The sequence below is a fragment of the Bufo bufo genome, chromosome 7 (assembly GCF_905171765.1).
Source record: "Bufo bufo chromosome 7, aBufBuf1.1, whole genome shotgun sequence".
Classification (NCBI taxonomy): Eukaryota; Metazoa; Chordata; class Amphibia; order Anura; family Bufonidae; genus Bufo; species Bufo bufo.
Window position 1 is genome coordinate 53510809 of NC_053395.1, and position 15552 is coordinate 53526360.

The window sequence follows — 15552 nt, forward strand, 5'->3', positions numbered from 1 at the left end:
TAACAAACTTATGACCACAAGGGTGGCCCTCACTGGCAGATGGTATTAGAGACCAGGAGGATGCCTCCAGCTTACTACAAGGCTGGAGTACCCCTCAGCTTCAGGTCTCCACAGAGGCTTTATAGCCCAAAGTAGCCACACCCACACACAGACACACCCAGTGTTCACACACTAAGAAGGGAGTTAACCCTACCTACACCAGGCAAGGGAAGAAAGCCACTTAAAGGGGAACGGCACACATAACTTAAACCCCGTGCACACCAGACATAGAAAGTGCATACATACACACACACATAGCCAGAGACAACCGCACGCATCAACAGTGAGACGCCTAGCAACCAGCTCAGGCTGCTACACTGCCAACAAACACCTGTTGTCCGTGGCAACCGCACTTGAGGCAAACTACTAACAGCCCCCAGCTGCGGTTGACAAAACACCCATACCGCGGGCAATTGCATGCGGCTCCCAAGGAGTCACGACCATGAACATGGGCGTGATACCTTGGTGAAGTAAAAGCCAATATTGCATGTGTCAGCAGCAGTAGCTGGTTGATACTTTGGTAGTTAGCATAGCTGTGAAAAGCTAATCCGGGACTGCTCTTACTGGGAGTAGTCATAGTGCTGGGTGGATGACTACTCCCCACGGTCCATACCGGATTTTGACTGGCTTACAAAAGACAGCCAGCAGGTTCAGGTGGGGTGGGGGGGATTACCTATCTGACTGTGGAGCTCTGGATAGCGGTGTGTTTGGAGCCGAGTCCGAGCTGGAGTGGCTCTGCCGAAAGACTGAGGACAAAGCGAGGTCCACATACACCCCGTGGGGGGTTACGGTATTGTGCCCAAAATCATACCTGTGTAACTCAGACACTGGACTGTATTGTTTTCTTTAAGTGTCGGCTGGAGCAAGCCGATCACTACCACTTATTGCTTTATTGTGTGCCAACAATAAAAGACATTTGTTACTTCGCTTTTGACCGATAAAAGACCGCTGTGTATTTATTGGAAGGCTACATTTGAGGCAAATCCCTACAATATATACACACATACACACACACAGTCAAGTCACATTATCATGTCCACTTCCTACTTTCAAAGTCGCAGCACAAAGCTCATGAAGAAAGCGATGTGTGGTGAGCTGGCTTGGTGAGTATATATGTGCAGTGTGAACAGTTTTCGTGCTGCTGTGGTGAGTGTGTTGTGAGTAGGGAAATGGCACCATTGCGAATAAGCAACGTGGAAACTGCAGAGCACCACGTGCCATTGATATGAGAGGTGAATGTCAGCTACGAAGGTGTGTCGGGGTGGACCGACACGCTACAGTGGAGCAGCTCAACACCAAAATGAACCAGAAGCTACCAGACGTGTGTCTACAACAACAATGTGGTAAACCCTACTGCGTATGGGGCTCTGAAGCAGAAAAGGCTTCAACTTGACTGAACGGATGGACGTTGCTGTGTCAGGTGAGAAACATCAAAAAACAAGCATCCTGCAACCATTGCTGGAAGAACACAAGCTGGTGGTGGCAAAGTTATGGTCTTGTACACCCATACATGCGGATGGGATCTTCCAGCAATACAGTATGGGAATGTCACACGGCTTGAAATATTTGACATTTCTTGGAAGAGTATTATCAAGACTTCTAAGTACTACCCTGGCCCCCTAATTCCTCAGACTTGGACCCAGCTGAGCATCTCTGGGACCACCTCAATCATCACGTTTGCTCTATGGATCCTCCGCTGCACACCCTTCAGCAGTTGTGGGATGCACTGCACTTAGCATGGCTCCAGATAACTGTGACAAACTATCAGGACCTTATAGAGTCTCTCTTAGCCTGTCTAGCTGCTGTCCATGCTTCACACAGCAGTTACTCTGGATATTAGGCTACTTTCACACCTGCGCTAGGTGCGGATCCGTCTGGTATCTGCACAGACGGATCTGCACCTATAAATGCAAACAATGGTATCCGTTCAATGCGGATCCGTCTGCATAACAGCTTTTTCAGATCTGAGTTTTCACTATCCTGAAAACTCAGATCCGACAGTATATTCTAACACAGAGGCGTTCCCATGGTGATGGGGACGCTTCAAGTTAGAATATACTAAGAACTGTGTACATAACTGCCCCCTGCTGCCTGGCAGCACCCGATCTCTTACAGGGGGCTGTGATCCACACAATTAACCCCTCAGGTGCCAGTGCAGCCGCCCCCATCCTCCCTCCCCAGTATTAAAAGCATTGGTGGCCAGTGCGCCCCCCCCTTCCTCCCTCCCCAGTATTAAAAGCATTGGTGGCCAGTGCGCCCCCCCCCCTTCCTCCCTCCCCAGTATTAAAATCATTGGTGGCAGTGGCCACAGGCTAACAACCCCACCCCCCCCATCATTGGTGGCAGCGGAGCGGCATTTCCGATCGGAGTCCCAGTTTAATCGCTGGGGCTCCGATCAGTTACCATGGCAGCCAGGACGCTACTGCAGTCCTGGCTGCCATGGTTACTTAGCTTATACTTACATGCGCTGTCTGTGGAAGGCCGGGCGCTCCTCCTACTGGTAAGTGACAGGTCTGTGCTAATGCGCCGCACAGACCTGTCACTTACCAGTAGGAGGAGCGCCCGGCCGGCCACAGACAGCGCATGTAAGTATAAGCTAAGTAACCATGGCAGCCAGGACTGAAGTAGCGTCCTGGCTGCCATGGTAACCGATCGGAGTCCCAGCGATTAAACTGGGACTCCGATCAGAAATGCCGCTCCGCTGCCACCAATGATGGGGGGGGGGGAGGGGGGTTGTTAGCCTGTGGCCACTGCCACCAATGATTTTAATACTGGGGAGGGAGGGAGGGGCCGCACTGGCCACCAATGCTTTTAATACTGGGGAGGGAGGGAGGGGGAGGCGCACTGGCCACCAATGCTTTTAATACTGGGGAGGGAGGGAGGGGGGCCGCACTGGCCACCAATGCTTTTAATACTGGGGAGGGAGGGGGGTCTAGCCCCTGCTCCCTGGCAGCACCCGATCAGGGGGCTGAGATCCGCACAATGAACCCCTTAGGTGCGGCACCTGAGGGGTTAATTGTGCGGATCACAGCCCCCTGTAAGAGATCGGGTGCTAGCAGGGGGCAGTTATGTACAAAGTTCTTAGTATATTCTAACTTGAAGCGTCCCCATCACTATGGGAACGCCTCTGTGTTACAATATACCAGGCATGGCCAACCTGCGGCTCTCCAGCTGTTGTAAAACTACAACTCCCACCATGCCCTGCTGCAGGCTGATAGCTTTAGGCAGTCTAAGCATGGTGGGAGTTGTAGTTTTGCAACAGCTGGAGAGCCTCAGGTTGGCCATGCCTGCAATATACTGTCGGATCTGAGTTTTTACGATCTAACTCAAATCCGATGGTATATTCTAACATAGAGGCGTTCCCATGGTGATGGGGACGCTTCAAGTTAAAATATACCATCGGATTGGAGAAAACTCCGATCCGATGGTATATTAATAGGGACTCCTGACTTTACATTGAAAGTCAATGGAGGACGGATCCATTTACAATTGCACCATATTGTGTCAATGTCAAACTGATCCGTCCCCATTGACTTGCATTGTAAGTCAGGACGGATCCGTTTGGCTCCGCACGGCCAGGCGGACACCAAAACGCTGCAAGCAGCGTTTTGGTGTCCGCCTCCAGAGTGGAATGGAGGCGAAACGGAGCCAAACTGATGCATTCTGAACGGATCCTTATCCATTCAGAATGCATTGGGGATGAACGGATCCGTTTGGGGCCGCTTGAGAGCCCTCAAACGGATCTCACAAGCGGAACCCCAAACGCAAGTGTGAAAGTAGCCTTAGCTGGTGGTCATAATAATTTAAACCTATACAAGCCTCTACAATTTCACTCATATGAAGTCACTTACTCTGTAAACCAGCTGAAAGTAACTTGGGAAAGAAAAGAAGCACTTGACACAGGGCACGGGTTCTGGGACAGGGAAAGAATAGCAATGTAAGTCACAATGCAAACAAAATATTGTACTTTTATTTCTTATCATTGTTGTATTATTAGAGGTTTTCTTGTTAGGAAAACATTGTGATTCAGATATCAGGGGTAGAAGACCAGAACTGGATCGCACATCCACAATGTTATGCTTTGATCTAATTAAATTCGCTTCTCACTTCATGCTGTACAAGAGGCATTAATGTACATTTTGATCAAAAGGCATAAGCCCACTCACCACGCCAAGGTCATTTCTTTAAGTGGGACCTACTCTGACAAAAAAAAGAAAAGAAAGTTCAGCAGCTCTCACCTGCCCCACCTTCACCTGTGAGCACGGAGGACCTGTGTCAGGCCCGGGTAACGTATTGCAATATGGTTGAAGAAATCCAGCTCCACTTCGGTAAAGGAAAAATTTATTTTGCTTGCGGTAAAATCACATCCAGTTACAGTTACAAAGTCGTTGTCTACATGTTTCGGGCTACTGAAGACAATTCGCGCCCTTACTCATGACACAATACAACATTAAAAAGTGGCAGTATTTATAGAGGGACTGCACCTGTTTTCACTGATTGTGGTCACATGACTGCAGGCAGCCTCTAAAACATGCCACACCTATGAACAAGACTTCTCATGAGAAAAAAAAAAAAAAAAACACACAATGAACAGAAAAAGCCTATACAAAAATGCACAACATATGCACTGGCTATAGGAAACAAAATTAAAGGAGAGAGTTTTTTGAGTTTAACTTTTTAAACTTTTTTAAGGGACGGCTGTGAAGTGCAGGAACAATGACATAATGGGTTTATTGCTGCAAGATTAGGTCTAGACGTCTGTTCAGACCATCAGGTTGCCGCATGTTCAATGCGAAAATCCAAAAGGATTCTCTATTTAATCATTTTCTTTTGTAATCCCCTCCTCTTTTTGGAAAAAAAAACCTTTCTATACCCTGTACCACTAGATCCGATGTATCACCACCATGGCAGACAGCAAAATGCAGACTAGCTGCAGATATATTGCGACTGCCATGGTGGGGCACATCGGAAATGTGCCTGCGTATTCAGGTTTTTATGGCATTGGTGGTGCCAACCTTCATATTGCAGTTTGCATTTTCTGCATGTGATTAAATAAACTGCAAAGGTTGTGTTGCAATTAAGATATGTTTTCAATAGAAAAATCCTGCCAGTTGAAGCTGAAACAAAAGTATTAGATATCGACATGTGGGTGCAACATATGCACCTATAATGTCCGCATCTATAGCTTCCTTTGGTCGTGAGCCAGACAGGCTGCGATTTTTCTTCTTGTCCTGATACAAGCTAGGACTGACATAGTTAGCTATAGTGGGCGCTCTTCTGGCTGCACATTTAACCCCATCTGCAACTATGTCCGTCCATTCTCTATCATATGCCAGGACAGAAAAATGCCTTTTTACAATGTCGCAGATTTGTGTGAACTCCGTGCTGTTCTGTGTAACAAACAGATTTATTTTGTTGTTTCCATTATTTTTGAAGTTTTTGTTTTTAGTTCTGTTTCTGTTGGCAGCCACAGCACTGGGTTCACTATCCCTAGACACAGTCTCCTGCTCTGGATGGACCAGAGACCCTCTCTCAATCTCGGACACCTGCCGTATTACATCCTCAACCTGACTTCGGGCATAAGCTCTCTTGTGTAATCTGTGGGCGATATTTTCAGCTTCAGTCATGAAGCAATCATCATCCGTGCAGTTCCTTCTTGCACGTATTATCTCGCCCCTCGGTATGTTCGCTATGACATGTTTCGGATGACAGGATGTGCCGCGCAGGGTCGTATTTCCTGCTAAGGGCTTTCTATAGGTACATGTATGGATTTTTCTGGTGGAGGGGTCCCCCCTCGGGCGCAAATCCAAAAAAGAAATGTCTTGCATGTCATGGTGGACACTAAATGAAATAGTGTCCACACAGGAATTGATATAGCAACCAAAAGCTGGTATGGCCGTCACATCACCCGTCCAAACCAGGATCAGGTCATCAATGTAACGGCCATACCACCTGATGCATCGCCAAAAAGGATGGGTGTCGATGAGGAGAAAGCTCCTCTCCCACCATGCCATAAAGATATTAGCTATGGAGGGAGAGAACTTGGCCCCCATCGACACCCCTGATACCTGCAGAAAAAACTTGTTGTTGAACATGAAGAAATTGCGCCTGAGGAGGAAATCCACCACCAGAAGTACATATTCCTGCAACCCTGCGGTAATGTTACCATAGGTTCTGAGGAACCAGGCTAATGATTTAATAGCCAGTTCATGCGGAATATTAGTGTATAAAGACACAACGTCCGCTGTCATCCATGTATAATTTGATGACCATTCAATGTTCTCAATTATTTGTAAAATGGACGCTGTGTCTTTAAGAAAACCTGGTATGAGCGGTATTAGCGGTTGAAGTATAGAATCCACCCACTGGGAGATTCGTTCTGAAAATGAACCAATACCTGCTACAATAGGCCTAAGAGGAGGTGGAAAGGTGTTTTTGTGTGTCTTGGGGAGTGCATGAAAAACAGGGATGACGGGAGATAAAACATACAGTACAGACCAAAAGTTTGGACACACCTTCTCATTCAAAGAGTTTTCTTTATTTTCATGACTATGAAGGCATCAAAACTATGAATTAACACATGTGGAATTATATCCATAACAAACAAGTGTGAAACAACTGAAAATATGTCATATTCTAGGTTCTTCAAAGTAGCCACCTTTTGCTTTGATTACTGCTTTGCACACTCTTGGCATTCTCTTGATGAGCTGCAAGAGGTAGTCCAAACTTTTGTACTGTATATGTATTCAGATTCCCTGTTAGTCAAAAAACCTGATTTAACCCCCAAATCCAAGATATTTTTCAATTCCGTCTGAAAAGAGGGGAGGGGGTTGTCGCTAAGGGTGACATACACTGTGGTGTCACTTAGCATAGATTCAATTTGGGTCCTATATAGACCACTGTCTAATACGACAACTCCACCCCCCTTGTCAGATTGTTTGATAACAATGTCATCCCTCAATTTCATGTCCTGCAAGGCCTTCATTTCATTTTTGGTTATATTTTTATTTTTAGTACCAGCCGTATTCACATTAATTTGATCATGCAACAGGACTAGATCTCGCTCTACCAACTCTTGGTACCGATCCAGTGTGTATCAGGAGAAGAAGAAAAAATCGCAGCCTGTCTGGCTCACGACCAAAGGAAGCTATAGATGCGGACATTATAGGTGCATATGTTGCACCCACATGTCGATATCTAATACTTTTGTTTCAGCTTCAACTGGCAGGATTTTTCAAATGAAAATATATCTTAATTGCAACACAACCTTTGCAGTTTATTTAATCACATGCAGAAAATGCCATCTGCAATATGTAGGTTGCCCCACTAATGCCATAAAAACCAGAATACGCAGGCACATTTCCGATGTGCCCCACCATGGCAGTCACAATATGTCTGCATTTTGCTGTCTGCCATGGTGGTGATACATCAGATCTTGTGGTACAGGGTATAGAAAGGGTTTTTTTGCCAAAAAGAGGAGGGGATATAAATAAATTTTTCCTTTACCGAAGTGGAGCTGGATTTCTTCAACCATATTGCAATACTCTGACAAAAAGGCGCAGCACAATGCGGTGACAAAGAGGCACTGCCTTAGTAGGCGGCGGGACCCAGGAGTCAAACAGCAACCCTGCTGTCCGACAATGCCACCCATGACACTGGGTCCCACCAACCCACCAGCACAGCCCCACAAAAACAAAGGCCACCACACAGTACTGCACCATGTGAACAGTTGTCTAACACAACATGTCCATACAATGGTTGCTGTTTGACTCCTGGGTCCCGCCGCCTACTAGGGAAGTGCCGCATTGTCACCGCATTGTGCTGCGCCTTTTTGTCAGAGTAGGTCCCACTCAAAGAGGTGACCTTGGCGTCGTGAGTGGGCTTATGCCTCTTGTACAGCACGAAGTATAGGGGGCTGTACACTTTAATATAGCACTGAGAAGCGAATTTAATTAGATCAAAGCATAGCATTGTGGATGTGCGATCCAGTTCTGGTTTTCTCCCCCTATATTGTGATTCAGAACATACGCTCCTGGCAAAGAAAATGAAACTGGCAATGTATACCGTCTTGGTTGCTTCCATAACTATAAAATTTCATAACATTGCAAAGTATTAAAGATGTTCTCACTAAACAAGTGACCAGACGTCTGCAACTGCACTCCTTTACAGCTGCACAGGTCGGCCGCTGACTGCCATTACAAAAACGTACGCCACAGAATATACATTTCTATTGAAAATCACAAGGTCCCCGCAAAAAAAACGGTCAAACATATGCCAAAAGCGCACACCCTTGTGACATTTGTTTGGCCATCAATTTCTATAGGCACATCAGCATATTGACAGACTTGTCCTGCATTATTATTACGAGAAAAAAACAACAACGTACCATGTCATTTTTTACACTGGTGAAAAATGGAGGTCGATCATTGAAGAAAGACAGAATGCACTGGAACAGCACCAGTAAGAAGTACAACATGAATAGTGTGTAGCGCAGCCAGTTAATCTCTGCTTCCTTCGAAACAGAAAGATGGAGAACAAAAGGGTTAGAATATCTGACATCAGTTTATGTGGTTTTTTTTTATAGTTGTCAACTGATACAACAAAAACTTTAGAAATTTTGCTTTTTAGAGAACAATTGATCCAATACAATGAGGCCATGAACTTGAAAAGCGAGAAACAGAAAGGCCGTGATTCTCATGTTTTTACCATGTCTCACGGTCTTTCCTCTGCTTCCTACACTACAACTGCCAGCATGCTTTTCGCATTATTCTCATTTCTCATAATTACACAACAATTTTTTGCCTGGCACAATCTCTGGTATACTCAGAGGGGCCTACCATACCTGGGAAAGGGCTACTGTGATTTTGGTTCTCAGCTGGAAGACAGCACATATTACAGCAAACATCCAGAATATCAGCAGGAGAGCGGAGGAGCGGACGCCTCGTATCCTCTCATATTGGATGAGACATGTGGCTAGAATCTAGAAATTAGAAGAGGGAAATTAAGATTTATTTTCAATTTTGATCTTTTTTTTAAATCTCATGTGAGTGAAAACATTTTTATAGAACGGTTACATTTGCATAGTATACGGTTGTAGTTAGGGTATTTAACTTCACTTAATGGGGTAGCTTCCCTCATCCCTCTTCATAAGTCAGACAAAGCACATTATACAGAAAGGGGAAACAACGGGGGCAAATTTACTAATGTGATTGCTCCAAGACATTGTATTAATGTGCACCAAAATGTTGTGCTTAAAGGGGTTATCCGAGTGATATAAAATAATACAAAAAATTAAGCGCTGTAAATCTGATGGTCAGCAATATATACATAAGCTAAGTAAATTTTAGGCAAAATAAAATTATATTTCCTTATTTACGTAGTGCTGTTCTGCCCCTTTGTTAACACGCAGTTGCAGAGCTGTAGGGGTGTGCAAGAGCAATCTCTGAGAAAGACTGCCTTTCTCCTCCCCCTGCTCTGCAAAGGAAGTAAATAAAATTGCTCTGTTGTTTGTGTAGGACTACAAGTCCCAGCTGTACAGTACAATGACATTGCTGATACACACAGGATCTTACCCCCCCCCCCTACCTGTTCTTGTGCAATGCTCTGCAGACACTTCACCACATCCATCCGAAGATTACAGAGGAGAGAACTCCTCCGGTCTTTGTCAACTCTGTGTTTCCAGGGTGAGGAGGGAGGGAAGATCCTGTGCACAGCATTTGTCTCCTCACTGCCTGGAGAAGAGGAAACCCTGCAGCTGCTCAGTACCTGAGGCAGGGCCTCCAACCCAGAGTCTGTGCTGCTGATGGTAGAAGGGGTTAAACTGTGCTGAACAATCCAGTGGGAGGGGAGACACATTCACTTGAAAGGGACTGAAGTGCAAATAGGCCATGTGACCACAGAAAGTGAGATCACTTGCCTAGGAAGAGGCGTCTTCAAACAGATGAACGGCGGACCCCCAGCGTTCAGATATTGATAACCTATCCAGAGGACAAGCCATTAATACTGAACTCCTAGAAAACCCCTTTGAAACCCTTTATCTCCTATAATACTAATGTTAATTGAAGTTAGGAGTAAAGATGACTTTTAAAATAAATCAGTGCAGATTACACATTAAACCGTGTTTTCCCTTTACCATGGTAGCTCCTACTATAAGCGGGCTAATGAGGAGAACCGGAGGCTCAGCAATACCATGCGTCATGTTCCACACGGTGTAGAAAAGTTCTGTATAGCAGACAAGTGCCAGCAAAGCAGAAAGACACTGGAACGAGAAAAGAAGACAAATCCCGGGATCAATCAAATGTCAGAGTTATTAATATAAAAAGATGATATTTCTTCCACAGTGCATTAGTATAATCACATCTGCTGCAGAACATCGTACTTCAATGCTTCCTTATCCATCAGATAAGAAGGTAACCAGTGACCGTCCATGCAGGTCTAATGTCTGTGTATTATCTGGTTATTTAATATTAAGTCAATATAGCATGCTGTAAAATTTTTGTAATGAATTCATGAAGCGGGATGTAGACATAAGCTGACTGACAATTAACATGAACAATTATTCGTCTGCTCCTGCAAATACCTCGGCTAAACACGTGGCCGGAAAGGTAAGACCTCGCGACCATATTATGTGATTACTGCAGAGCTGTAATAATGGCACGTGCTTCTATACGCCATAAAATAACCATGACATGCTGTATAGGACTCGGACAGACACGACATTTCCCCTGTAGCTGGAGGCTGATAATCAGAGGCATGCACACAGATGCATATCATCTGAGAACTGGTTATGGTCCTGACGTACACCTGCATGAATTCTTTTCTTCTATATTCATAGGGTAATGGTAAAAAACGTATATCATGGAACATGATAAACACCATAAAGAAAAATAATAGCATCAAGCAAAGCATTAGTCGCAGAATACACATTAGTACAGGGCGGTACATGGTATTCTCCATGCTGTCACATTCATGAAGCCTTATAGGTTTTACTGAGGAAAATCCTACCATTATATTTCTCCCCCAATGCTCAGGTTTTTCAGCAAATTCCACTAAAAATGGTATAATCTGTCTAAAACAGGTGTAGTGTTTATGAGATGTCACCAATGATGAGGGGTGAAGAGACGGCACGTGCCTTCTCTTCATACACCTGATCAGCGGGGGTGCCTGGTGTCGGACATGCTGTGTCATGGATGTCCCTGCAACAGGTGGCAGGAGATCGGTGAGACTGGCAACACGTGGTTTGACTTGACATGTTTTCCGTTTGGATCAAATGACGTCTGTGTTGTTTTTGGTGCTTGCCAGACCTTCTTTCCCCAGGTGTGGCTATTAGGGTAATTTAACCTTCTCTATTTATAGTTGCTTCTCCCACAATGCTGTGCGGTTTATAGCTTCTGTTTGGACCTTTTGGATAGATTGTGGTTGGATCTTGGCTGAGCTCCTGGTGCTTCCATTGCTCCTTTGAAGTTAAGTCTTTCTTTTCCATTTTGTATTTTTGTTTGGGTTCTGTGTGTTGCATTTCCCTATTGTTTGTATTAGGCCTGAAGGAAACTCCTGTTTGTCCATCCTTTTGGAGGAACAGGTAGTCTCGTCCCTGCCATTAGTACCAGGGTCCTAAAGGGCTAGATAGGACTCTAGGTATTCCAGCGTATGAACTCACCTACATTTGGGGTCTGTTCATACTGGTAGTCAGTCAGAATTTTGGTTAGGGTTTTTACTAGGAGGTGTTAATTTTACTTCCCTAGTTCAGGCCTTATTCCCTGTTCCCCCTTCCCTCGGCGTGGTGTTTCCCTCCCACAACGAAGCCTGACATGCTGGAGCTATACTCAGATCACGTCGATCCCTACAGGATTGCCTGCAGCTGCTCGCACCACACATGTAAATATGGCTTATTTGTGCAATGAGCCCAAGGGACAAAATCGTGAAGCAGAGAAGGAGATTTTAGCCTCTTTTCCCAACCTCTTACTTCTAGTAACTGATCCTCCATGCAGTTTATTATACCATAAGTTCTATAAAACCTACAACAATGTTATGAATACAAAGAACCACAAATTTGCAAGTTGTTCTTTTATTAGGGGATGGACCCGTGCTGTAAACGTTCCCTCATGAGAAGGAGATTTTGTCCTTCACAGTTCCTGGTAACTGCATTGTTTGAATTGTTTTATGGAGCTTTGCTATATGGACTGTAATAGAACAGGGCTGCAATAAATACAGCGAGCGGGTTATTGATCAAAAGATACTGTACACCAAACAGAGTCAGCAAAGCAGATGGCTGGGGAGGCACAGCGACAGATGGGATCAAATGGAGTTACTAGGACGGCAACAATATCACATTAAAGGGATCATCCGGGAAATCATATTGATGACCTAATAGTCATTGACCTATCCATGGGACAAGTCATTATCACATCGACAGGGTCCGAGTCCCAGCACCCCTTCCAATCAGCTGTTTCAGGAAGCTGCGGCACTCAGCAGAGCTCTGGTGAGCGCGGAGGCCTCCCGGGCGCTTACCAAGCACAGTGCCGTACATCATATTGCTATTGCAGGTCAGCCCCATTAACTTGAATGGGACTGAGCTACGACTAGGCCACGTGACCGATGTACGGTGATGTCACATGGCCCAGGAAGAGGCCGTGGTGCTCATGGAGCGCCCAGCCTCTTCTAACAGCAGATCGGCAGGGCTCCCATATGTCGGACCCCTGTTGATCTGAGGATAGGTCATGAATATTGATTCCTGGGGTCAGTTTCACAGGAAACACTGCTCCTCTGAGCCGAACGTTCATTTGACGTATACACTGGGAAAAGATGTGCCACAAACTGCCATGGTGTCCCATTGTAAAACCAAAAATTTATATATATATATATATATATATATATATATTGTAGGGATTCGCTCTGGTAGGCAGATTAGCGGACGCAGTACAGAGGCAAAAACAAAGTCTTTAAAGAGGACCTTTCACCGATTATTACACTATGAACTAAGTATACAGACATGTAGAGCGGCGCCCGGGGATCTCACTGCACTTACTATTATCCCTGGGCGCCGCTCCGTTCTCCCGCTATGTCCTCCGGTATCTCCGCTCATTAAGTTATGGTAGGCGGAGTCTGCCCTTGTTCTTCTGTAGCGCTGGCCAATCGCATTGCAGAGCTCACAGCCTGGGAGAAAAGAACCTCCCAGGCTGTGAGCTCTGCGCTGCGATTGGCCAGCGCTAGAGCAGAACAAGGGCAGACTCCGCCTACCATAACTTAGTGACTGGAATCTCCGCCTACTATAACTTAGGGAGCGGAGATACTGGAGGGCATAGCGGGAGAACGGAGCGGCGCCCGGGGATAATAGTAAGTGCAGTGAGATCCCCGGGTGCCGCTCTCCATGTCTGTATAGTTAGTTCATAGTGTAATAATCGGTGAAAGGTCTTCTTTAACTTAAACAGTTCAGTGCTTATTCACACATAGACAAAATCACAGTTCGCCGTCTTGGTGTTCATTCACACCAGGGCAAGTCCACAGAACAAAAAACATTCACCTTGTCAGCGGTTTTGTCAGCAGCAGTCAACAACAGGCTTTAGGGGCCTGCTTCCCAGCAATGCGGCTCTCAGCCCTTTAGCATGGCACACATCCTTAGATTTAAAAAAACAAAGACTCCACAGCTTCCCTGTCCGATGGAAGATAATCCACACCACCTGACAGTGCTGCCTCTGGTTTTATATCCAAACCAAGACCTGGCCTGGAGCGTGGGGAGCCGCCACCCACCCAGCACTTTGGCTACTCCCAGTAAGAGCCGTCCCGGATCGGCTTTGCAGCCATACTAAACAACAAACAGTGTCAGTCAGCACTAGCTGCCGCTGACACTTAAAACTACTGGCTCTTACCTCACCGAGGCCCGGAACTTTGGTGACACATACCTTCCGTCAATGACGGACCCTTGCGCCTTCCTACAATATATTTTGGGGATTGGCTAAAATTAAACTGGGTCCGAGAAGTGGCAATTTGGATCAAAAGCTACATCAGGAAGAAGCCAAATGGATTTACAGATTACAGACCCTGAGCCCAAAAGGCCTAAATGAGGGCTTTTCTTATACGGCCTTCATTTAATATTTTTTTTTTTTTTTTTTTTTTTTTTTTTTTTTTTTTCAAATTTAAATTTTATTGAGATTTTTCCGGTACAACCAAAATAGAGACAAATGCACATTCAAAAAATGTTATCAATTTAAACATAATGTCCACAGAATTGTGTTGGGTATACACCCGTTATCACATAGCTTAGCTCATGGAAGAATATGAGTGAGACATATCTAAATGGACATGTAAGATTTCAGTAACATATAGACAGACAAGACATTAGACAAGGGATTAGGGGGGAGGAAAGGAGGGGAAAGGGTATAATTTCTGCTAAAGCGGTTAAACTTGCGCATCACGAAATGTGTCTGAGGAACGAAAGACTTCCCAGGGGCCCCAAGTCTGTACATAGCGTGTGGTGTCTGAGGGCGTAATACAAATGAGATCTTCCAACCTCTGATACAAGGCAATTTCGTCAAACCACTCCTCAGGCGAGGGGGGAGAAGAAGATTTCCAATGTCTGGGAATCACTGCCTTTGCTGCCTGAACCATATATTTTAGAAGGGATTTTTTATATGCCGGAACGTTCAGGACACTGTCGAATAACAGAAGGGCTTCTGGAGAGTTTTGGATAGGGACACCCGTGATCTCTTTAATCATTCTATGAACGAAGTTCCAAAAGGGCCTTAAGCCGCTACAGTTCCACCATATATGGATCATCGTGCCTTCCTCATTCAGACATCTCCAACAACGATCCGACACCGTCGGGAACCATTTATGGAGTAGTGCTGGTACTCGGTACCATCTGGATATAATTTTGTAGCTCGTTTCCTGAGCTTTGGCCGAAACCGTTGATTTGTGTGTTAGAAGGAAGCATCTGTTCCACTGGGCTGGAGTATAATGATTCCCCAGTTCTCGCTCCCAGGCTTGACAATATGGGGGAAGGCATGAGGATCGCTGGTGTATCAGAAGTTTGTATACTGAGGATATGGGGTGTGAAGTCACTGAGGAGGAGATACACATCCGCTCAAACTCAGTGAGTTTTCTGTTCAGAGTATGAGTTCTACTTAGAGAGGCGTAGAAGTGTTGAAGCTGCATGTGTTCAAAGGAGTTGCGGGTTAGTGGAGCCTCTAAAATTTGGGATAGGGGTTTTAGTGTGGGGCCAGAGAGAACTTGGCAAAACCTGATCGGTCGGAATCTTGAGCTTTGTAGAAAATGTTTAGAAGAGTGTCCTGGGGGGAATCTAGGATGATCCGTGACTGGCACCAGAGGGCCTTTAGGGTCAATCAGTGAGGATGGGCGACCAATGGATGCTAAAGTTGCAAGGGTATGGTGAGCAGTGAAGGACAAATGTGACAATGTTTGGCGTGGAGAGCCCACTAGCCATGGGAGGGTTGATACCGCACACGTAGAAGTATCTTTTGTAATTTGCACCCACGCCTTGGGGGAATCGGTACATGT

The 15552-nt window shown here is 45.5% G+C and overlaps 1 protein-coding gene across 1 annotated transcript in view; it reads right to left on the reverse strand.

Annotated features, from left to right (window-relative positions):
- The window catches only part of LOC121007976 (multidrug resistance-associated protein 1-like), a 145211-nt gene that overhangs the window by 92197 nt on the left and 37462 nt on the right, over nt 1-15552 (reverse strand). Inside the window, exons 4-7 of the mRNA XM_040440245.1 lie at nt 10172-10297; nt 8882-9019; nt 8426-8551; nt 3891-3952 (exon numbers count right to left, since the gene is read on the reverse strand). Coding sequence (XP_040296179.1) covers nt 3891-3952; nt 8426-8551; nt 8882-9019; nt 10172-10297 — 452 coding nt within the window. The remainder of the gene's footprint in view (nt 1-3890; nt 3953-8425; nt 8552-8881; nt 9020-10171; nt 10298-15552) is intronic.